This window comes from Mesoplodon densirostris, chromosome 11, assembly GCF_025265405.1.
Source record: "Mesoplodon densirostris isolate mMesDen1 chromosome 11, mMesDen1 primary haplotype, whole genome shotgun sequence".
NCBI lineage: Eukaryota > Metazoa > Chordata > Mammalia > Artiodactyla > Ziphiidae > Mesoplodon > Mesoplodon densirostris.
Window position 1 is genome coordinate 16281288 of NC_082671.1, and position 23832 is coordinate 16305119.

A 23832-nucleotide genomic window follows, 5' to 3' on the forward strand; every position below is an offset into this window, starting at 1 on the left:
ATTTAAAATTCTATTTTCTTCTCCAGTTTGACACATACCTCCTCCCCATTCTCCAGCACCAGCCAAGCTTTAGCTTGGGGGACTTGTGGTGGGGAGAATATTGTCTGCTGTTTCATTCCTCTTCTCTCTCTGTCTTTTAGTTCTAGCTTTTCTTGACTTTGGAGTGGGAAAAAAAGAGAAAGAGGAAAGGGACCCTCCCACTTGTTGAGTCAAGCAAGTACAGTCCCCTGTCTGTGGTCTCTGACTTTACATCAAGGCCCGCTCTGGGTTCACTGTCAAAGCTGGCTACTCATCTGAGTGCGTACCTTGGGTAGCCTTGCAGGACTTCCCACCAGGAGATCTGCCTTTGGCTCAACCTCTTCCTGCACAGGAGTGGATCACATTTAATTACTTCCATGTGTTTATTTGAACCTTGAGAAATTCACACATCCTTGCTTGGCCAGTTAGGGTGCAAAAATGGAGGCTGCTCCTTTGCTATCCTGTCTTTCAGCAAACCCTCTTTCAGAGCAGAAATCTAACCTGGGAATGAAGCAGTAGTCTCCCATTCTTGCACACATCTGAATCAGTGCATTTCTTTGAGCTTCCCTCCTCACTGGACTTGGCAAGGATGAGTGGGGATAGCAGATCCACTCTATCCCTCACTAAGCTGATGACTCATGACTCTCAAACAGCCCTTTCCTTCACCCCCACTTGCAAATATATACTAAGGTCCAGGAGGGGAGATAACACTTGGTGTATCATAGCCATTTTGGCCTTCTCCCAATAAACCTTGAAGAGTTCTGTGACTTCCAGTTGTTTCTTTGGCTATTCTTAAAACATAGCATACCTGTTGTCTCTTTTCTTTAATCTTGGGTTTTGGTCGCCAACTCCAGGGCAATAAAGGGAGTTCCATTAAGCATGCTGATATAGATAGATGCATCCTCGTCCAAAACCATTGATCCCCTCCCTATTTAGCCATCTTAGTCTTCCAGCTGTTACCACTAGAGCAGAGCTCAGTTTCCCAAACTGCCAGGTGTACTGCCTCCCTCACTGCCCTCAGCCATCGGACCCTTTGTCTGGTAATGTGTTAGATTTGTCTAGTCCTGTGTTACGTAAGTCTTTAAAAAAAGACTTGCCATTGCCCTATTGCACTCATTAGTGCATTTTTACTCAGAGAGAATTTCCTATTAGATACTCAAACAATGGTTGGACAGACAGCAGATGGTACATAAGCCTATTCACACTTTTAAATGAGTCAAAGAGTATGTTAGTGTAATAAAATAACAATAAAATTTTAGCAGTATAACATAATATACATGTCCAAATGAACCAGGTCAAATTGTTTTTGAAATACATTTTGGGGATTTTTAGGATCCATAGAAGAAAGCCATTTTTATTACTTTTATAGTTTTTTGATCTAAAATGTTATACTCAAATTGATCACCCATCTAATTCACCAGACTTGTCTCCAGATGACTTTTGTTTATTTTCAGTAATTAGGTTTGTCCCAAAGTATCCTCAGGGTTAACACTGGGGAGGTTTAAAAAATATGCTCCATATTCTAAAGGCAATACAAACAAACAAATGAAAACAAAAACAAAGAAAAGGGAAAAAAATAATATGAAACTTGGCATATTCATTAATTTTTACCATAACAACAAATAGCCCCAAAGTTTCAGTGGCTTACAGCAAAAAAGACTTATTTTCACGTATGCAGCATGCAGGCTGCAGACTTGCTGTACTTCCACTTGGCTGCACTGGACTCCTCACAGCAATGCTCAGCCCTACTCTCTCATTTCAGCACTGAAGGAACATCCCCCAGCAGGGACACGCTGTTCTCGTGACAGATAGCAGAAGTACAGGAGAGCAGACCAATCCATGAGAGCACATTTAAAGCATCCCCATGGACTTGGGCATACATTTTATCCAGTCACATCCTGTTGGCTAAAGTGAGTCACATGGCCAATCCAGACAAGGAGTGGAGAAGTAGATGCTGCCTCTGGGGAGGCACTGGAAGTCACAGAGCAAACAGTGTGGTTGTATAAGCTTCAGGGAAGAAAGCATGGAGTTGGGAAAAATAAATCTACCACATAATGTGAACACAATGGAAAAATCATAAGTATGAACTGTAACATTCTGAACGACTGTTTTTGAGGTGGTAATAAATATTAGATATATAAATTGAAATATGGGGATAAAATTAAGTCAGTTACATACCTTAAGAGCCCGTCTCATATATTTCAGTGTTCTAAAAATGTATAAAATCTCTAGAGTATGGATTTCATTATTTTCTGAATTTATTCCCTTTTAATAGTTTTATATTCAAGTTGTTTCAAAGTGGCTTATTGACAAACATGTTGCAAAATAACTATTGATTGGAAATCACATTTCTGCGGACTTGGACCATGTAATGCTCCTTATATACAAAATTCAAAAGAAGTTCGGTGCTATATTTCTGAAAGAGCAAATCAGTATTCTAAAAATGAGCTAGTCATAGGAAACAGTTATCTTTGCAAGACGATAAAATGTATGAAGTTCCTCAGTTTAGGGAAATATTAAGTAAATCTCTCAACCAATGAGAAGTAAAATAAAGTTGTAAAGGCTAAAGAGATATATGCTTTTCACTTCTTAACACACTATTGAAACCTTAAAATTAAAAATTCCATATCAAATATTGAATTTCAGCCTTTATATGTCCCAGGGTTATAAATACACTTGAAGAAGTCACATTTTAAAATCCACCTGTGCTCACTAAGACCTGGTCTACTGAGTCACACATCTTACTCCCCATAAAGTAGCCACCAATAGAGGAAATGGAAAGGGGAGGTCCTGGAGTGACCTGAAATCACTCATCTTCATGTGTAGCTCAGTTTTCTTCTGGATGTTGTTTCCCCTCTTCACTCACAAGAAATACACAAGTGGGTAAAAAATTTAAAGCAAGCCCTAATTTGTGGGATATTGTGCTGTTGAGAACTAAAGTTAAGACCTACACTGAAGGGAGTCATGAGGCAAGGAGGGCTGGGTTGGCATGATTAGTCTGTTCTGTCCTGCTGGTAGACTGATGAAATGAGACCTATCTGTACTTTGCCTGGGCTTCCAGCAAGTCACTCATCATGGAATCAGAAGCACTTTGTGCATGAAGAAATGGAGAAAAGCTCTTATTTCCAAGGAAAATCTCCATTTCATGCTAGCTGGGGTTTGTGTATCTGAGTCCACCACTAGCTCCTTAATTTAGGCAAATGCCTTTATGATATCCTATAACAAATATGCTCAGTCACCTGGGTTATGTTTGCTTCTCTTCTTGCTTTTTGCCTCTCATACTCAACACTACCCAAACCTTTAATCAGCTAGATTTTATGCATTTATTCTCATTTTAATGTTGTCATTACTTACAGTCCATAAGACACCTATACAAAATAATATCAAGTTGAGCCATTCCTGGATCTCGCATACACTAGGATAAACAGGTCTCTGACATTTTGAGATTTACCTCAGTTTTTACGTGGTCACATCGTCTGCATCTTAAAAGCCCAACCTTTCATCACCAAGTCTTACTTCATATTTCTCAGTCCCTTGACCTGAACTTAAATAAAAGATTTTTTTTTTGAATTTGGCATAAGCAATTCTGTGTCTCCCAGTGGCAGTGCCTTATGAAAAGGGTTTCTTTAATGCTTAAGGGAAAGTGGCTAGCTGTTTTCCACAGTCTTAACAAACAGAGGCAATGGGTAAAAACTACTACATGAGGGTTTTAACCACTTCCTGATGGTGAAGGTCATTGACGTAGAATTGGCTAACTCTCCACCCAAAACTGCATAGTCCAACTTTCTCTGAATTGATTAAAATTAAAGGACATGTTAATTTCGCTCATCAGTTAAAGTGACTGTGTCTAAAGACACAGGAATAGACTAACTGACCTCTCATGGTCATCTATAACACAGTATGATTTCAGTTCTGCAATTTGTAAAAAACTTTAAAGTTGGATAAAAAGCCATAGAGCTTGAACCAAATCTCACCAGGAGAGCATGTCATCATGGCAGGAATGAGAGTTTGCATGAAGTATGTTCTATAAGGAAAATAATCACAATGGAATACACTGAGTTTTCTTCACTTTTAAATTTTTTAAAACAGTCACATATTCTCTCTGCAAATCTCCCCTGCTCTGTTTTATTTTGAGCAAGGAATCAAACTGATTTTTTTTCCCTCGAATCAGCTGCTCATGAGAGAAGCAAATACATTTCTCATAGAATAAGAATTGAGTATTAGGAATACTAATTATATAATTTTGACAATTCCTATGACTCCCCACCCCTAAAATATATTTTTTCTTTAAGAATTTTAGTAAAAAGTTGACTTTGTGCAGAATAACCTTTCCTTTTATCATGTGTATAGCAGTCAGGTGGTTATAGAGTTATATTTATGTACCAGAACAGGTTTTAAATATCTTTAAAAACAAGTAACTCAATATTCAAAGTGTATGAAAATGCTGGCAAGCATTGTTACAGGATATAGAAATACTCTACCCATCAATTCCCTACCTCCGCTGAAAACCAAGTAGACTGTACAATGGTATATTACCAAAGTCCTCAAAACACTGTGAAAATCTCTGAGGTATAATTCTGTATAAAATACCTTGAAGTTTCAGATGTGGATGCTTTCTTTGGGGCTTTCCAATTCATAATCACATAACACTCGTTTTCTTAGAGCCTCCGAATAATGGTGTGATACATTTATTGCATCTGACATTTCAAAAATCTCACCATAGAGGTGGGTTTGAAAACTTTTCATTGTCAACTACTCTTCTTACATTGAAGGTATAATTATAGATGGATTATATTTTCCATCAATACATCTTTAGACCCTTGAGGTTTTTTTGTTTTTTAGTGCTTTCCAGCATTATTTCCAGCATTATTATATTTCCTTTGGTAAAGTAAAAGAGGTGCTAGGAGATAAGTTGGCTTTGTAACAATGACAAGGGAACAAGCCCTTACCTAAAAAAAAAAAGCCAGGTTCATTCAATTATTTTTTTTTTCAAAGAAGATGTTGGGTGTAGGAGTTTATTAATTTATTTATTATTTATTTTTGCTGTGTTGGGTCTTCGTTTCTGTGCTAGGGCTTTCTCTAGTTGTGGCAAGCGGGAGCCACTTTTCATCGTGTTGTGTGGGCCTCTCACTATCGCGGCCTCTCTTGATGCGGAGCACAGGCTCCAGATGCGCAGGCTCAGTAGTTGTGGCTCATGGGCCTAGTTGCTCCACGGCATGTGGGATCCTCCCAGACCAGGGCTTGAGCCCGTGTCCCCTGCATTAGCAGGCAGATTCTCAACCACTGCGCCACCAGGGAAGCCCTCATTCAATTAATTTTTTAACTCAGATGTGTAGGAACAGAGAACATAGAACAAATGAAAATAGTGTGTTTCTTAGAGTCTCTGTAGCACAATACATATTGGGCAGAGATGCAAAATTAGGAATGCAGAATGAAACTCATCTATATATATTTTGGCTGCTAGGCATTTAATCCTTTTTTTTTCAGTATTTCATTCTCACAATAACTTTCTTCTAGTCCTTTGAATGATAATTATTTTTCAGAAGAGAAGAAGATTAGAGACAGGTTAAGAATTAAAGAATCAATCAAAGAGAGGTTAACATTCAAGGGAATCAGTCTTTTATTTCAGTGTTTTAGGGCATAATAAAAAATAAAGTTTAAGCATGTTGGAATTAATTTCAAGGCAATAGAAATTGTCACATGGCAGAAAGCGTAATCAAATAATTGTCACTGCTCCATTATCTAGCGAAGTATCCTTCCCTTTTTTTGTTCTATGCCTCCCATGTTCGTGATACAAGCAGACTGCCAGACAGTGACAGAAGTTGGCTTGGGGAGGCTGCAGGATACAGATAAACTGATGTTTTTTACTACTAGTACATACTTTGTGCTAAGCCCTTTCAAATTAGAATAGCATTAGCTTATTCTATATTCCATACAGCTCTATGGAGTCAGAGTTATTTCTTTATTTTAACCTCAGCCCAGTTAAGTAACTGGCCTAACTTACCTGTAAGTTGTAGGGCTGAGATTTGAATCCAGAAATGCCTGAAAACAAAAACCATGCTCTTGCCCTTACAATATCTTCCTCCAGGTAATCAAAGGGAGGTGTTGGAAGAAAGAGCAATACTTACATATGTGACAGTGTGGAGACATTATTTTTTGAAGAAAAGCAGAAAAATGTGGGGTTGATGGTTGAGTTGCCATATAGTGTAGTGACTAATAAATACCATTTCTAAAATGCTTTGTCTGTATTTTAATAAGAAGTCAAATATATGCTCTTAAGATAAGTATTTGCTATAGAATTTAAGAAGCCTGAAAGAGGAAAAAGTGCACTATGAACTGAAATGAGAAAAGGAAGGTCTCTTATTGATTCTTCACTCTTGGAATCTCATTAACTATCACGTGAAACGATGACTGCCAACAAATAAACAACATTTTCCCCAGCCTGGCCTGTTAAACTGCCCAAAGCCACCACATACAGATTAGTCTGAAACACACTTATTGTTCCTGCCAGAGGTGTTTTAAAAATCAGCTTTAGATACAAGAGTTTGTTTTCTCTCTTTCCTTCAGGCTGCTAAAGGATGCACAGAATGAAGCTTATTTTAAAAGCTGGTATCAGAAGCTATTGGCTGCTCTCCAATTCTGTGCAGGAAAAGCCTTGAGTGATGAGTTTTCCAAGGAAAAGAAACTCATCAAAATTCTGGGAGACATTGGTGAAAAAGTCAAATCAGCCAGTGACCCTCAAAGACAGGTTTGTTGTGAAATCAATCTTCATGTAATAAAGTTTTGTTTTATTTCTTAAACCTGGTTCAATTAACTTTGAATTTCATAACACAGAAGGTAAATTCCTTGACTACACTTTGTCATAAGACACTTAAATCAATTCTTTTGATCAAGTTTTTTTTCAATTTACTATCCTAATGTTAATGATAATATCTATCACCAGGACATGACTTTTTGATCTAAATAACCATGTAGCATAGACAGTACCTGACAAGAGACCAATTTAAAGGCAATTTGATTAAAATGACCGGATGAAGTAATTTGCTCAGAAAGGCAGCACAATTCAGACTCATGGAGGAAGTACACAAGGGAACTTTTCAGAGCACCCTTGTCCAAGGTACAAAATCTAGGTCTAGATTTTTCTCACACTGCACTGATCAAAGTCACATTTTTAAAGACTTGTTTTTTCCACAACAAATTAAGTGAATTAAATGAAAGAAATCAATAGTGGTGTGGATAGTATTGAATAATACTTTTATTCTAACATCCATGGACGTTAGTCAAAATATTGTGCCTCTTTCATCACTGATTATAATAATGGATCTGGCTGTTCTTTTTCTTGCTCTAATGGAAGAACACTTGCTCTTTTTAATTAACTGCATTACTAGTTCCCTTCACTGATATAGATCATTAAGTAGGTTCTCTTAAGTTCAACATTCTAGATGCAGGGAGATAGTGGACATCCATTCACTGTATTAAGAATTTCATTCAATAACAAGTACTTACTACAGACTAGGAGTTAAGGATAGAAAGATGCCTAAAACATGAATCTCGTCCTCAAGGGAGCTCATGGTTTCTCTCCACCCGCTGTTTAAAATCAACAAGACTTTTCAACAAAATGATATGAAAATAGGGAAAGGATCCCAGAATTTTTTCCTAGCACAAGATTTTTCTTGCTGGAAGTCACTTCATTTGGTAGTAATGCCAGAAGCTATGCTACTTCACCTACCTAGGAGAAATTGGAAAATAAAAAGCATAAGCAGGGACTTTATTTTTAAATGGGAGACATATAAACTCTGTATGCACAGAAGAGCCTTAAGGCTAGCATCATTATAGGCAATGCAAAAAAAAAAAAAAGTTCTCTGATTTCTCCATATTACTGCAAAATCATTAATTATTTTCTAATGGTAGACAAAAAGTTGAAAGCAAGTAAAATAAATTTGGCTTAAAATTTACAAAATTTGTGTATAGGTTTGGTCTTTATTTCTTATGTTTCAAAATCTCTCATGTATTTAAGATGCATGCTACAGTTAATACAGTGCCTTTTTGACTATTTACATCATGTTCCAGTGATACTGACATGATTCTCTCAGATAAATGCATTTCTTTCACCTTGACTGGCTGTTCTTGTGATAACACCTCTTCACGTGAAAATAGAAAGAGAAAAAGAAAGAGGTGGGAGAAGCATTTATAATTTCTCACAAGTTACTGTAAGCTTTTTTTCTTTTCTTTTTTTTTTTTTTTTAAGCCCAGTTAGACCTAACTATATGAAGTGAAGAGATTTTAGTTAAAGAGAGCAGAGGTTCCCCTCCATGGTGCTCTTCAGGCAAATCGAGGCGTAGAAAAGACAAAAGAGGAAGACAAAAAGAATGCCATTGTGGAGCTTGGCCTCATTTCTCCACCTTGTTTTGCTGGATTCTGGGAGCAGTAGATTCTATTATTTGGCAGTGAACCCGGAGTAAGAGCTAAGAAACTCTTGAGAGTTAGTTAAACACTATTAATCTGATATCCTCATTTTTAGAATTGGGCTTAAACAGTTTTCAAAGTAGGCTAAAAGGAGTTTTTTTTTTAATTTTGAATTATTATTATTTCTGAATTATTGTTTTTCTCCTTTTTTGTGTCAGGGGATACACAATCCTAAAGGTGTCATTTGTGGTCTCAGACCTTCCACATGTACAGAGGACTATGGAAGGGAGTGAGCCAAGTATCAGAAATACACTTATTGGCATTTAGTAAACTATTTGTTCATATATATTACTGCTTCTGACATTTATCAATGGTCTATAATTATCTTTTTTGTCATTATTTTGTCTCCTACTCTATGTAAATTTTTTTCTAAAAAATATTATACTATTAAGTGTAAACCTTGAGAGTTACAAACTAAGATTTCAGGGAATTATGATAAATGGATCATGTTAATAGTTACTTAAAGCAGGGGTTGCAAGTTGGTGGGTTACAGGTCAAGTCCAACCCATCGTGTTTCGTTTCAACAGAACAGTGCTTTGTTTTGGTTTTGTTTTTAATTGAATTTAAAGTTCTTCAGAAAGGACACGCAACCTTTACTTCCCCATTTTCCCCAGTACTCCCTATTGTCTTTAGCCTGCTGCCTCCTCATATGTGGCTACATCACCCACCTGACCCCAAAGCACCCAAGTGTGCAACCCCTGAATTAAGGAGTTTAATCAACAAAAGAAAATTATAACTTGAAGGAAAAGTCCAGTTCTTTTCAGTTTTGAAGATGCTTCTTCTAATGATTTTTCACAGGAGGTACTGAAGAAAGAACTTGGCAGACTAGAAGAATTCTTTCAGTATACAAATACCTGTCACCTTCCTCTGAACCCTGCCCTATGCATAAAGGGAATTGATGGAGATGTAAGTCAACATATTCAGTAGATAAGTTGAGCATTTTTGTTTTGTATTGTTTAGTTCATTGGATGTTTTTGAAATGGCAAAAACAATTTATAAATTGTTACTGCAATTATTTAAGAAAAAAGTAATTGAGTCCCATCCAAACTGTGTGTGCTCTATTTGATGCACTGTGACCAGTTGGTATCACATTAACCTCATCAGATATTTCATTGGTTTAGAAACACACTAACCACAGTTCAGTGGGAAAAAATGAAGACACTTCTCACTGAATTGATTTCTTGACTTATTCAAAATGGTTGATTTGGCGACCCCATGCAGGCTGGTTTAATTTCATGCTTATTTAGATTATGTGCATGCCCATGCCTAGGACACTAGTTTATCATTAGCTATAACATCTCAGTTTTGATTCAATTTCAAATTCATTGATGCTTATGAGTCACTGTGCCATATGATATGTTTGTGATTTTACTCATGCCTGGAAAACCCTTCCTTGCATCGTTGTACTCACAAACTCCTTCTCTTCCTAAGTCTCTATCAGCCACCCTTCTCTGACATAGAATCATTCTTTCTCCATGAGCTTTATTATATTCCTTCTCAAAAATCCAAGAGTAGAAGACTCTAATAAAGAGGATTGATAAGTGAGATTTAAAATGAAGAGGTTAAACTCTCATGCATGCACAATAAGTGTTACTTCACTAAAGTCGGAATACAGTCAAGAAAAACAAATTTAATAATTAGGAGAAAAATCAGACCATTAGTATGAATAGAAAAAGTTTTACTAGAAGCTTAATACTGTCACCTTTACAATTTTGCTGCTGCAAGGACACCCTACAAATTTTCCACATATGCTGCATAGATGTATTTTGAATAATAACAAAATAAGGCATCAATTTTATAAACTGAGATATGTCTATCTGGGCTAAAATCCAAATCATCACTGATTTTAAAAAATTGTGTGACCTTTTAATCATTAGCCGTATGCACTGATTGATGCTAAAAATACATGGAAACATTTCAAAAACACAGAGCATCTTAATGTAGAAAGAACAATATATCAATAGTTCATTGAGTCCAGATGTTATTTTTTATTTCTGCTTTCTTGGTTTGTCATTGTTGTTTAAGGAATAGAAAGATTGTTTTCAATTAAAATTACATATGCGTTGTGGCTTGTGCAGGCCTTGGTGATGTGGGGCACCAGCTCTAGTGGATCGTTGCTGTGAGTGTCCAGGTGAGCATGCCATGCCGGCAGCATCACCAGTTCAGGAGTCATCACCCATAGTGCTGTGGCTGGGACCACACTCCTTCCCTACAGCAACCTGCAGCCATCGGCATTTTCCCTGAGGCTGGGAAGCGCCCTAAGTAGAGCCACCTCTTTGTCCCACCTGCTCTGGTCAGCTGTGCCTGTGCGTACAGCAGTGAACAGGGCGGATGTGGAGGGTGACGCTCTCACCTGCAGAACATGTTAGTCTGTCCTCCAGTCCTGCTGAACAACGAGGAGGTCTGAAGGGACGTGCATCACATAGGAAGGTGCAGTAAATGCAGCAGAGTTCTAGTCAGAGCCCACATCTGGTTGCCCATCAGAGGATCCATACTGGGAGTGTCATGAGTGTAGTAAGACCTTCAGACAAACCTCTCAGCCAGTGGTTCATCTGAGAACCCACTGAGGGTACAAAGCCTATGAATGTGAGAGTGTGGGAAGACTTGTCATCACTCCTCCCATCTCAATAAATACCAGAGACTCCATCACTGGGAGAAACCTCATCAAGGTGACGAATGTGTTAAAGCCTTCACTCCACGTTCCCTGCTCATTGCTCATCAGGTAGCCTGTACTGAGGAGGGGACTTCTGAGTGTAATGAGTGTGAGGCCTTCATGCAGTGTAGAACCATTTTCCAGTGTCAGACACTTCACACAAGTGAGAAACGTCATGTTCAAGCGAGTGTGGGAATGCTTTCTGTTCCATTAGAGACCTTGCTGACCATCAGAGAGTTCACACTGGGGAGAAGCCTTACAGCGGTAAGGAATGTAGTAAGGCCTTCAGTCAGAGTATATGTCTTATTTGACACTGGATCCTCCATGCCAGGGAACAAGCACATACATGTCGGCAATGTAGAAAAGCCTTCAGTCAGACCTCTCAACTAGTTGACTATAAGCAAACTCATACCAGAGAAAAACCTTTTGAATGCAGCATGGCAAACGTTCAGTATAGTAAATGTCTTATTTTATATCACAGACTTCACACAAACAAAAGCCCTCTAAATGTGGAAAAGATGCAGTCAAAACCCATACCTCATTACATACCAGAGAATTCACACTGGTTAGAAGTCCTATGAATGTAGTAGTCAGTATGGGAAGGTCTTTGTTTATAGCACCAATCTTACAGTACATCAGAGAGCCCTTCAGGGGAGAAACCTGATAAATGCAGTGATTTGGGGAAAGTCATTACCGAGCTTATCGTGCATCAGAGTTCACTCTGGAGAGAAGTCCCGTGAATGTAGTGAGTGTAGGAAAGCCCGCATGTATAGTCAGCATTCTATTTTAATCACCATCAGTACACTACACTAGGGAGAAGTACTCAGGCCTGGCTCAATCCATTCTTTAAAGCATGGGTCTCCAAGACAGAGAGCAAAGGTCTTAGGTTTGGTTAAACTTTCTTTATAAGAAGAATTCTCACCCCTTTCTCTCCTTGGAACCACTAATCACAATGGACCATTTCCTGTTTCACTAAAGGGTAGATCATATGAGAGAGTCGGAATAACTGAATGCAATCCTTCTCCCCTCCTGGGAAAGTAAAGACCAGACATTTCATTTACTAATAGGTTTCTTTTCCTTTTTAAAAACTGTTTTAAGTCTATTTCACTAATTTTCACTTTTCAAGACCAGAGGTTCTATCTTCCTTTCTCCATTCTAGCTTTTCTTATCTTCCTTTCTCTATTCCAGATTTTTTATCTCACCATTTACATAAAATATCCTCCAAGACTTTGATTCATTCTTTCCTGTCTCTTGGTTATGGCCCTCCCAATCCACTTTTAACTTCTACTCTAATCTAAGGTGTCCTTGTTTACCTTTTTCTACCTAGCAAACCTTTTCTTTTACCTGTTTGCCAATCTATGTCTTTCACAATCTTCAAATTCAGCTCATCTCTGAAAGACTCTCTTCTTCAAATGCTTCTTCATTCAGCTGTGAAATGCATGCGTGTATACATTCATACCAACTTTTGCAGGCTCTATGAGAGGTGGATATGGTGTCTCTTTCTATTAGCATATAGTCAATGCTTTGTGCATACTAGTTGTCAAATGTATAGTATATTTGCCATGACTCAAAAAATATACTGCATGTGAAAACCAAAATATTAAGCAATGAAAGCAATATAGCTCTGAGTGATATAATTGAGAAGAGGGGCTAAACCTTGCCCTCAGCCTTTCTTAGCCCTTTATCTCTTCCCTGGACTTGCCATACCTCGAAGAGATCATCACTCTCCCACCCCAGCCCCCAGAATTGAATGAGGAGAATTTGAAAACCACTAAACTAGACTCTGGCCTAATACAGGGTTTCCTAATTCAATACCGTGGCAGAAGGTCATATGTCCCCTGATTGACTGATTCTTGCAGCGGGAATTCATTACTTAACAAGCAGCCTCATCCTTTTACTATAAAACTCAAATTGATTCAGTAAACAAGGGTTTCTGTTTGCTTAGGGATTAGGTTAGATTTATGTTGATAGATTAAGAAATAGATCCTTTCCTCTCAACTTCTACTGATTTCAGACTTATCAGAAATAATGATATTCAAACTGATCCTTCAAAATATATTGATGTCATATTTTACTAAGTTGATGAATTGAAAGTATCCTTTTCCTTTCTTTAGTATTGATTTAATTCTTGGCTGTCAACATGAACTCTCTAATAACCTAAAGACATACAGCCTTTTAACACTCAAACAGTTGTAAGCACATAAAAGGAAAATAATGGACAGTAGTCGATATCATAAAACTGAAAATAGAAATGTAAAGTAAAATTGAAAGAAACGAGAATAGGAAATATATGTTGTACTGTTACTTGTAAAGATAAGAAAATGTTCATTAGCAAAAAGTGAAAAAGAATGTGTTAATCTTTTTGAAGTACCTGATTAGTGTCAGGCACTGTAAAAGGTATTTTATATCCATTAGCTCATATACCTATTACAAAAAAATGTGTGAGGTAAGAGTTTTATCCCGATTTTACAGTGGGATACAAACATTTAAGTAACTTGTCTTACAGCTGATAAGTTACAGAGGTCTTACAGCTGATAAGTTACAGAGTCCAAATTTGAACTCAGGTCTTTGTTAATTCTATATGCATGTTTCCTTAAAGTATGCTGCAGGGCAGAAAGAATGAAAAGGAAATATTTTTTTAAATAGCGATTTCATCTTTTAGGCATTAACTAACTAGCATAAGCATAATACCCACATACTACTTAGTTTATTTAAACTCCCTACACATCATCACTGTTTAGTGAGAAAAAAATGTAGTTGAAGATTTACAACCTGCCGAAAAGCTGGCATTTTTAGTTTACAAATAAAGGCTTTGGTTAGTAGACTAGAGTCTTTTTTTAAAATAAATATGTTTCTTTGTTCCAAAGTATGAGAATTATTCATATGTGTTACATTTGCTCATATAACAAATTCTGCAAGGGGCCATGATTGCAAGGAAACTGTTCTTTTTGCTTTGTTTTGCTCACCATTTTTCTCTTCTTTTTGTCCCGTAGGCATGTTCATATTTCACATCTAATGCTTTGCCATTGAAGATTACTTTCATTAATGCTAATCCAATGGGCAAAAACATCAGCGTCATTTTTAAGGTACAGTAGCCCTCCTGAAACATCAAATTGATTCCATTGGTAGAACTATTGATTTATTACTCACAAAAAGAAATTATTATAGCCCTTTTCCTCTGGCAGCAGCACAGAAGATTCCAGTTATTTTTGATTCTGCATTTTTACAGAATTATAATACATGTCAAACTATGATTGGCAATAAATCAAACATTACTGGCTCAAAGCCAATGAATCTTCAGTGCAAAACTCCGGGAGGTATGTTTCAATAAATGAAATAATGCAATCACTTTTGAGTAATACAGAAAGCAGAATTGTGGTAAAGTTCCTAAGGGGGAGAGTCTTCCTTTGGTCTAGATACTAAGTGCGAATCAAAATTAGCTGAAACTCAAATGATATGATTTAGCATAAAATTCTTATCTGTAAGCACTTGCTTATTTTAGTAATTTGCGTTGTTGTCTTCTTTTTAAATAAAATATAAATAAGGGCCATATCAGTCTTTGTCATGAATCCCGTGGAACAATAGAGTAAAAGGTTAAGAGTAAAAGTCAAGTAGGAAAAAGGGACAGAAAAAGGAGCTGTAAGTAAAAAGTAAGCATTTGCCAGTCGTTCAATTAAATTTGATAAGTTATTCAGCCAAACCAGAAAACAAGGTCGCAGAGTGGAATTTTTTTAGATTCTGACTAGTTTTGAAGATAATGATTAACACAACTATACTTTTGCTGTGATCTATGTAAACCTCAAGCATTAATGTTCCCCCGGCACTGCATTTTTGGTGAAGAAAAAAGAACACAAAATCTCATCTTGGCATAGTTTTCTGCGTATAATTTATTTATTTATTTATTTATTTATTTTATTTTTTTTTTTTTTTTTTGCGGTACGCGGGCCTCTCACTGTTGTGGCCTCCCCCGTTGCGGAGCACAGGCTCCGGATGCACAGGCCCAGCGGCCATGGCTCACGGGCCCAGCCGCTCCGCGGCATATGGGATCCTCCCAGACCGGGGCACGAACCCGTATCCCCTGCATCGGCAGGTGGACTCTTAACCACTGCGCCACCAGGGAGGCCCTCTGCGTATAATTTAGAAAGCATTTTCAAAACCAAGCCTCTTATTAGTTAAAAGCATAGAATTGTCCTTCCCCTTTGGACATATTCCATGTCCTTCACCTATGCTAGAAAAACACCCCTTTATCATTTCTTATTATTACCAAAGGCTGTTCACTCTGAAAACTTCTTAACTGCCTTCATAACAAGAGAAGTCAATGATTCAAAGTCTGATGAATTATATGTGTGCTATTTATACTCCCAGTCAAGAAGCTCTTGGTAGTCTAACTGTATATCTGTGCATAAATTTATGGCACATCAAATAATGTTTCCCTTAGAAAGAGATTTCACTTGGCTGAGTTTGAAATTTGCATAAACATTCATCCAACCTCTCCTCACCAGACTTTGAGGTTAAGACATTGCACATGGATAATAAATTGAAAGATTATTATCAGGGAACAACATTCAAAGCAGCTTCTAATTTAATGGCTAAAGCTTCTGTAATCATTTAAAAGAAAGTTCTCATTTTCTTTGATCTTCTATCAGAAACACAAGGTATTCTTAGTGCTAATAAAACAATTGAAACCACCCTAAGTCAGGCTGGAAAATTATTCAAGGAAGGAAATGACATATACCATATTTGAAAGCTTTTAATGGAATTCAAGGAGAAACCCGGAGTCTATAATTTTGTTTTTAACAGGCTGGCGATGATCTTCGTCAGGATATGCTTGTTCTGCAGATTATTCATGTGATGGACAATATTTGGCTGCAGGAGGGCCTGGATATGCAAATGATCATTTATAGATGTCTATCCACAGGAAAAGGCCAAGGTCGGTATAGATTAGAAAGCTGGTTGACTTACATTATTTATCTCATGCATTCATCAGTAATATGCCCCCAGAGTTGCCACAGCTTTCATTTTAGATTACAAAGAACAAAACCTGGTCATTCTTTTTTTACAAAGAATTATTTTCAAAAACAATAAAGCCAAAATGATTTATGTAAAGCATAATGTCCTTCTAGATATTAATTAGGACTCTTGACAACTCAAATGTTAAATGTAATATCCTTTTGTGTGTCCTTAAGGGTTAGTTACATTAATGATTAACTCATATTTTTTTCTCTTTTTCTAAGCTGATAATAGAAAAGTCTACTCATTCAAAAAATTACAATTGTTACCTATTAACACAAAATTTACAAAGTTGCAAATGCTTAAAGGAGTTCTGAAAATTCTAAATACATTATAAACATGCATTCAGTTTCTAAAAGACTTTTGAGTAAAGTGTAATATCAACAATCAAAGATGACCATTCATGCAAACTTTGAGCATACTTCAGCATTTCTCTTCCTTGATAAAAGCCAAGCGACTAATATGGAAATATAATTACATTTATACACATTTTCAATGAAAATAATGTTGAAGATCCACCCTAATAATTACTCAAACGTCAGAGGTAAAAGTTGTACTTAATTACAATCATGCTAAATTGAAGAAATAATTTCTAGGATATCATATAATTTTTTTTACATGGGGCCATTGCCACTTAGCATTTCATTAAATTAATTAGTATGAATTATAGCAGATGCATCTGCATAAACAAAGGGATAAAAATACCATAGAACTGGAAAGGGGACCTAGAACTATGTTGTCTTTTTTTTTTCTTTTTTAATTCAGACAGAACTCCAGTTTAAACCCATCATCTCAAAAGAGAAACTGTCATTGCCTGGCCCTCCAGTTCCTGAGGTCCCACTGCGAGGCTCAGTACCCCAGCCAACTGTGACTCAAGATTTTGGAAACTAAGCATGGAAGCACCTCCTACTTAGCTTAACTTGCAATTGGATACTTCAGGACTACTGTTACAAGTCATACTGCCCAATTATTTTGATTCTGATAATAGGGCCCTTGTTTCCATGCCAAGTATCCCACTCCCGAACTCCTTCTAAAGTTCTAGTTCCTAAAAGTCTTTTATTACTGCTACTCTGAGATCATTATTCCTTGAGTTTTTCTCTCCCTTTTCTCACGTAAATGACCTAATTCTTCCAAATCCTAATATGTTGAAAGGGTAAGAATAAACCTTAGATGAACCAAGCTGAGCTTTTTGGTGTCACATGGATTACTTTTTCTTCAGAAATTGAATACAACACCAACCTCAGTGGAATTCTTCAATTCCATCTACTCATTTCTCTGTTTATAATCATAGGAAGTAATGGAGGCTAAGACTTTTAAAGTTAATAAAATAATCCAGCAGAAATCACTCTAGACTTGCACAAAGTTACAGATGTCATAAGACAAACAAATTATTCTTTCCCACTATCTACCAATAATCTCTTTGGTTGTAAGGTTGTACTGGAAAGATACTTCTTCAAGAAAAATGGAGATCATTAAAGCAAATGTCTTCTTTTAAGAGATTAGTTTCCATTTTTAATCAGGTTCCAAGGCTTATTGAATATCTCCTGTTCTCAAGAAATGTCACAAAGTAAGATAGGGAATACTAAAATGACCTAAACAGGGCTGCTGCCCTTAAGGAGAGTATACTCCAGGCCACAAGTTTACATGGCTTTATCAACATTATTGTTGGCTATAATTCTCATGACTACTTTGTATATGATGTTGTAGGAACTTTGGGAGAGATTATCAGAGCAGATAAAAATTCTTTCAGATTTATTTCATTGCTCTAAATTTGCTCCAGATTTGATGGACATAAAAATTACTTAGGAGAGTTGGAGCAGCTATATCTAGGACCCAAGCAGGATGCTATATCAGGCTCTTCACTGGGCAGGGGTGGGGAGGGGACGGAGGGTGGGGGACTGAGGCTCAAGTCTCAGTAATCGCAAAAAGCTGCTCTGGAGTTTCTCATGCACACCTTTTTGAGAACCACTGCCTTGTGTGATACCATCTTGAAAAGTTTTGTCCCTAAGAACCTTGTTACTTAAAGTATGACCTGTGGACCAGGAGCATTGACATCACCTGGGAGCTTGTTAGAAACTCAGAATCTCAGACCCTACTCCCACCCTACTAAACCAGAACCTACGTTTTAACAAGATCCCCAAGTAATACATATGGGCATTAAATTTTGAGGAATCTGCATTAGAGAGCTATGGGAATGGAGCCACACATATTACTGTGCACAGAATTATGCTAGAAGTATTTTAAAAGTGTATGATACATACTAGCTTAAAATGTATAAAATGTAATTTATGGTTTTAATTAATGAGCAGAATTTAGCCACCATGATTGTTATAAATTAGGTGCAAAGTTTTCTGGGTAGTCAACAATGAAAGATATAACAAATGGCTTGGGATTTAGCAATGATTAACTCCCTGAAGGCAAATGTGATCTGAGGAGTAACTGACATTGCTACAGCACCCTATCTAAAGGGTGCAGTAATCTAAGTCCTAATTTGGGTCATGGTCAGATGCAAGGTGGCAATGAGGCATGCAGGAATCAGGTAGAAGGTGGTTTTCTGTTAGGAAGTGTTAAATGGAGGAACTGGAAAAATGAGGGAAAATTTCAGGATTAGAAAGTGGAATTATATTACTCTTTTTAGAGTAATTATATTACTGTTAAATGCAGTGCTTTACATTTGCTATCTCACTTAATAAGCACAAGAAAACTAGCACAAGAGCAGAATACTGTTGGGGGAGAAGGGAGAAGTGTTATGATATTAAAGATATGCCCAGGATTTATCTCTGGGATGTTACATCTCCTTCTTTCTTTTTGTTTTTAACAAATAGATTTTAATAGGTTATTTTTGAAGCATTCAATTCCCACTCTCCATGTTTGTTTCTTTCTGATAAGGCAATGTATCAATAGATGCCTAAGGGTCATGATTGGGCTGGGCTGGGCTATTGGATATTAAGAGATTAAGGCTGAAAAAAAGGGGAGAGTGAGAGAGAGAGAGAGAGAGAGAGATTAAGCCTGCAACCAGCTGCCACTGGCCAAATCCAGCACCGAGAAATGTTTCGCTTACCATTACAGTGATCTTCTTGTTTGTTGTTTAATTTGAATATTTTTAAGGTAGACCACGAAATAGTCAATTTTTAAAACTTAATCTTCTCTCTTTTCATATAGTTACATTTATGTCCCTGGTCCCTTTGGGAATTTGTGTTTGCAACTCTTGCAGTTGTCAAGATTGTGGAAATCAGAAATTCTAGAATTTAATTTCTTTCAATGACTTTATTTACAGAACTGTGCATTACAGGTTGTTTTGTGGACATTAGTCCTGGGAGAATTTTAAATACTGGGTTTAAATTGCTGTTCTGTACAGAATAAAAATCAGAAGGCTTGAAAATATTTACATTCCAATAACCTTAGGAACACAATGAAAAGAAGCCTTGATGGATGCATGGCTAGTGGGGCAAAACTCCTATTGAAGTTCAATCAACATATGCTCCCTTAAAAAGATTGTTATCATAGTTTCACTTTAATGCAGACTGAGAAGGAAGAAGCAGGTGGTTCTGTACATGTTCACTGCAGAGTTACTCTGTTCACTCCTAGAAATGAAACGTTGAACAGTGAAGCTTTTATTAACCTGAACATTGATTTTTATAATATATTTCAAATATTCATCACGGAGGTTGTATTTGATTCACTTACATTATAAATATGCTTGTTACACAAGTTTGAATGTCCTCCCTTAAACTGTAAATGAATGCACAAGCCATATGTTAATTAATTCACTGCTCTATTGACTCAGTGGGGTCGCTGGGAGACCATCTAGATTTGCTCTCTACTGTAGTTCTAGAAAAAAATATTAAAGCTGCTCTGATACATCTGATGCAAACACAAGTAGCCTCATCGCTCCCTAGGATTTAGGAAAAATTAGAAGCAATACTATCTAGGTAAGACTCCTTCAGAGAAGAAGATTGGGAAATAAAAAGGGTAATCCAAGTAGTGCTGGCAACTATTGATGTTGTTACCTATATCAAGATGCCTTTCCTAAGTATCCCTCATACTGTAAAGAAAGAAGTATTTCCATAATCTCTTTTTTATCAACCAGGATTGGTGCAGATGGTGCCCGATGCTATAACCCTCGCGAAAATCCATCGCCATTCTGGACTGATAGGACCACTGAAAGAGAATACAATCAAAAAATGGTTCAGTCAGCACAACCATTTAAAGGTGGATTATGAAAAGGTTTGTCCTTCAGCAGCAAATTTTAAATAATGTACTTAAATAAGGATATACTCTGGCTCATTAGATATTCTGATTTATGAAAAAGTAAATTAAGTACATCTTGAGGTCTAATTCATTCAGTCATCAGCATAGTAATAATGACACAGTTTAAGTGGTATATTACCTAGATAACAATTTCTGTGTCTGGTTTTCCCTCTGGGTAGAATTCTGGGCTATCAGTAAAGACTCTCTTTGCTCAGCGGCTTCCCTTACAGCAATCTCACCTGAGATGATGCTCCTGAAAACTACCTCCTTCATGTTACCTGTGCCTATTTGTACACAACCTATAATTTCTATAAATCTCCCTCCTTCCATTGCAATATACTTCTTCTTCCAAGTTCTGTTTTTTCATGCCTCATTCTTTCAATGTTTGCAGAATGCCTAATAGAGTTTTTATTTTTTTGTATCTCAGAACTTTACAAAATGTATACTATTCCATTTGACTGCCAACATTTTTTCCCACTTTACCCTGGCATCTAGCCTGCAGTCTACAATCGTACAGGTTCCACCCTCTACCAGGGCTTCCAGATTAGGGGATGAGTTGACTACAGCCCGGCCTTGTTTCACTTGCCAAGGCATGAACTGGTACAGCTGCCCCAGAGGCAGGGGCACCTTTATGCTAATTCACACAAAGATGCAATATGGGCCAGCATTAGATTTGCTCAGAACTGTCCTGAACACTAAACATCCCTAATTCTAGGAAACTCCTCAGTCCTGGGCAAACTGGAAGGCTTGGTCACCCTAGGTGGCCTGGGCCATGAAAGAGAGATCCAAGAGTTCATCTACTCCAGACTTCTGTGAGATTGGAATAGAGCAAAATACAGGTTTTGGAGGCCAAGTAACAGGGAATTAGATGAGATTATCTAGAAATCTATTTTTTAGCCAATTCCCCAAATTGTAACTTGAGTTAGGTACAAACGCCTGGGGTTATATTGTTTGGGGTGTTTCCATGTACATTTGATGTTCTTCACCATGTGAAGGACATATTTTGTTATCTTCACTTTATAAGTAGAGAAAATCTAGACAGACAAATTAAAGACTTGCTCAGGCACCTGGGATACCTGGAAATAAGGTGTCCTGGCATGTAGTCCAGCCACGTGGTCTTCCACTCGCTAGTTGAGGAGGCCCATACCTGTGGCCCAGCCAGTCACTCGTGCTTACACTCATCGTTGCATCATCGATCAAAACGATGAATACCCAGGAGACAGTTTTTTTGAAAAAAGAGTAATTTTGGCAAGAAACCTCTGTCCATTAAAGAAACATAAACCACAACTAACTTAGTGGAATCTGCTTCTACCCGCACAAGCGTTCACTGGTATATACTGTACCAAAACCTTTTGGGGCATTAACTGGATGACGTATTTGTAGGATAAACATAAAGTGTTACAGATATCTCAATCTAGTTTTTTCTGTGTTAAAAATTTCAAATATTCAAAAATTAATATTTTTAATTTCTATGGGAATAGGCAATACTGGACCATATTGTTCCTTCTTCTTTTATCTTGAAAAAAGCTATCCACTGTTGTACCTTTGCGACATTAAAAAATAACACTAAGAATCCTCTTTAATAAACTGAAAATTAGCTTTAACTGAATGAAAGTTATTTTCTCCCATTTCAACAAAAACACTCATTAGGCTAAAGAACAGATTGCTTCATGTTCTTCTGTAGCATATCAAGAACCAAGCATTTAATCAGATCCACTCAACTGAGATGTAGAATTGGTTCTTGATTATATAATTTTGCTTTTTATCATACTTTTACCGTTACCTCTGCGTTTGCTCATTTCTTGTGTGTGTGTCACTGTTGTGTTATTATTTTTCAACCGATTAGGCCTTGAGGAACTTTTTCTATTCCTGTGCTGGCTGGTGTGTGGTAACGTTCATCCTGGGAGTCTGTGACCGTCACAATGACAACATCATGCTGACGAAGTCAGGCCACATGTTTCATATTGACTTTGGAAAATTCCTGGGTCATGCACAAACATTTGGAGGCATAAAAAGGTCAGTGCTCAAATAATGTTTATTAATATAATTAAGCAATCTCCTGGAGCAATATATAACATGTAATGGCATAGAAACCCAGCAGATGACTTGTTCCCCATCTCTCAAATTCCCCAAGATAACGTAAACATGATTATGTATCTAATAATATTGAAGGAAAGATTTTTTTTTGATAGACTGTTAATGGAACAAATTAGGTTTCCTCAAATTGTTAGTAGACTAAATTGGCCTTCTCCCACAGGATACTAATACTGCTCCAGTCTGAATTGTATGGAATATGATATGTTCATTTTCCTATAAGCCTTGAATGGACAACGAGGCCTGAGTTCATGGTCTCAGTACATCTGGTATATTGCCCATAACAATCACCAGCCTGGTCTACATGTAAAATGAGCACACTTCCTGCACTGAATTAGGCTTGAATTATTCCAAAAATATTTAGTAAGCATCTACCATTCAAGACTCTGGGGATACAACAGTGGACAAAGCAGATACAAACCCTGACCTCTTTCTAGTAGGGATGACAGACATTAAAAAATACAACACGAGGAAATGAGGAGTTTCATTTCTTACTAAGAAACTAAAGCAGAGAAATGGGATAGAAATTAACAGGGGCAGGGATGCTATTTTAAAGAGGCCTCCTTAAAGAAATGAGAGATAGTTGTATAGTGAGTAATCACCTTGTGGAGATCCATGAGAAGAGTATTCCAGGAAGAAAGAACAGCAAAAATAACAGCCATGAGTATGGACTAAGCAGGCATGTTCCAGTGAGAGCAAGAAGGCCTGGGGCCTGGAGGTGGAATAAAGAGGGACAGGTAGTAGGAGGGAAAGATAAAGGGTTTGGTGGAGGCTAGATCAAGTAGGGCACTGAGGACATGGTGCAGAGGTTGGCTTTTACTTTATGTTCAGAGGCAAACCATTGGTGGATTTCAGTGGATTTCAAAGCTTTCAGCCGCTGTCCTGTCAAGTAATGAGACCAGTTAGAAGGCTATTGCAATAGTTAAGGCAAGACCTTGATGGTAAAGAAGTGGCAAAAGCTGACAGATTCAGAATATATTTTGGAATCTGAACCACAGGACCTGCTAATTGATTGGTGTTGGCAGTCATTAATGGGCTGGGAAAATGGGCCCGGTAAGTAGAAGAAGAAAGGAAAATATTCAAGGATGACTCCTGGATTTTTGTTCTTAGCAAACAATTATATCATTTACTGAAAAGGAAAAGACTGGTGGTTGAATAGGTTTTTGTTTTATTTTATTTGAGCTGGGGGCAAGGGAACCAGAAATCTAAGATTAAAAGTCCCTTGCTCCAAAAAGATACTTCATGTTAAAGTAGAAATGGTATCAGACCATTCCAAAGACTAATCAGTCACTTTTAGCTAAAAATAGCTTTTCAAAAGAGGAAATAGGGCCTCCCTGGGG

General features: G+C 37.3%; 1 protein-coding gene across 3 annotated transcripts in view; it reads left to right on the forward strand.

Annotated features, from left to right (window-relative positions):
- PIK3C2G (phosphatidylinositol-4-phosphate 3-kinase catalytic subunit type 2 gamma) overlaps window positions 1-23832 on the forward strand; it is a 301036-nt gene that overhangs the window by 155936 nt on the left and 121268 nt on the right. For all 3 annotated transcript variants that reach the window (XM_060112830.1, XM_060112831.1, XM_060112832.1), the window contains 6 exons: window positions 6586-6766; window positions 9283-9390; window positions 14131-14223; window positions 15938-16067; window positions 20238-20374; window positions 22245-22414. In XM_060112830.1, coding sequence (XP_059968813.1) covers window positions 6586-6766; window positions 9283-9390; window positions 14131-14223; window positions 15938-16067; window positions 20238-20374; window positions 22245-22414 — 819 coding nt within the window. The remainder of the gene's footprint in view (window positions 1-6585; window positions 6767-9282; window positions 9391-14130; window positions 14224-15937; window positions 16068-20237; window positions 20375-22244; window positions 22415-23832) is intronic.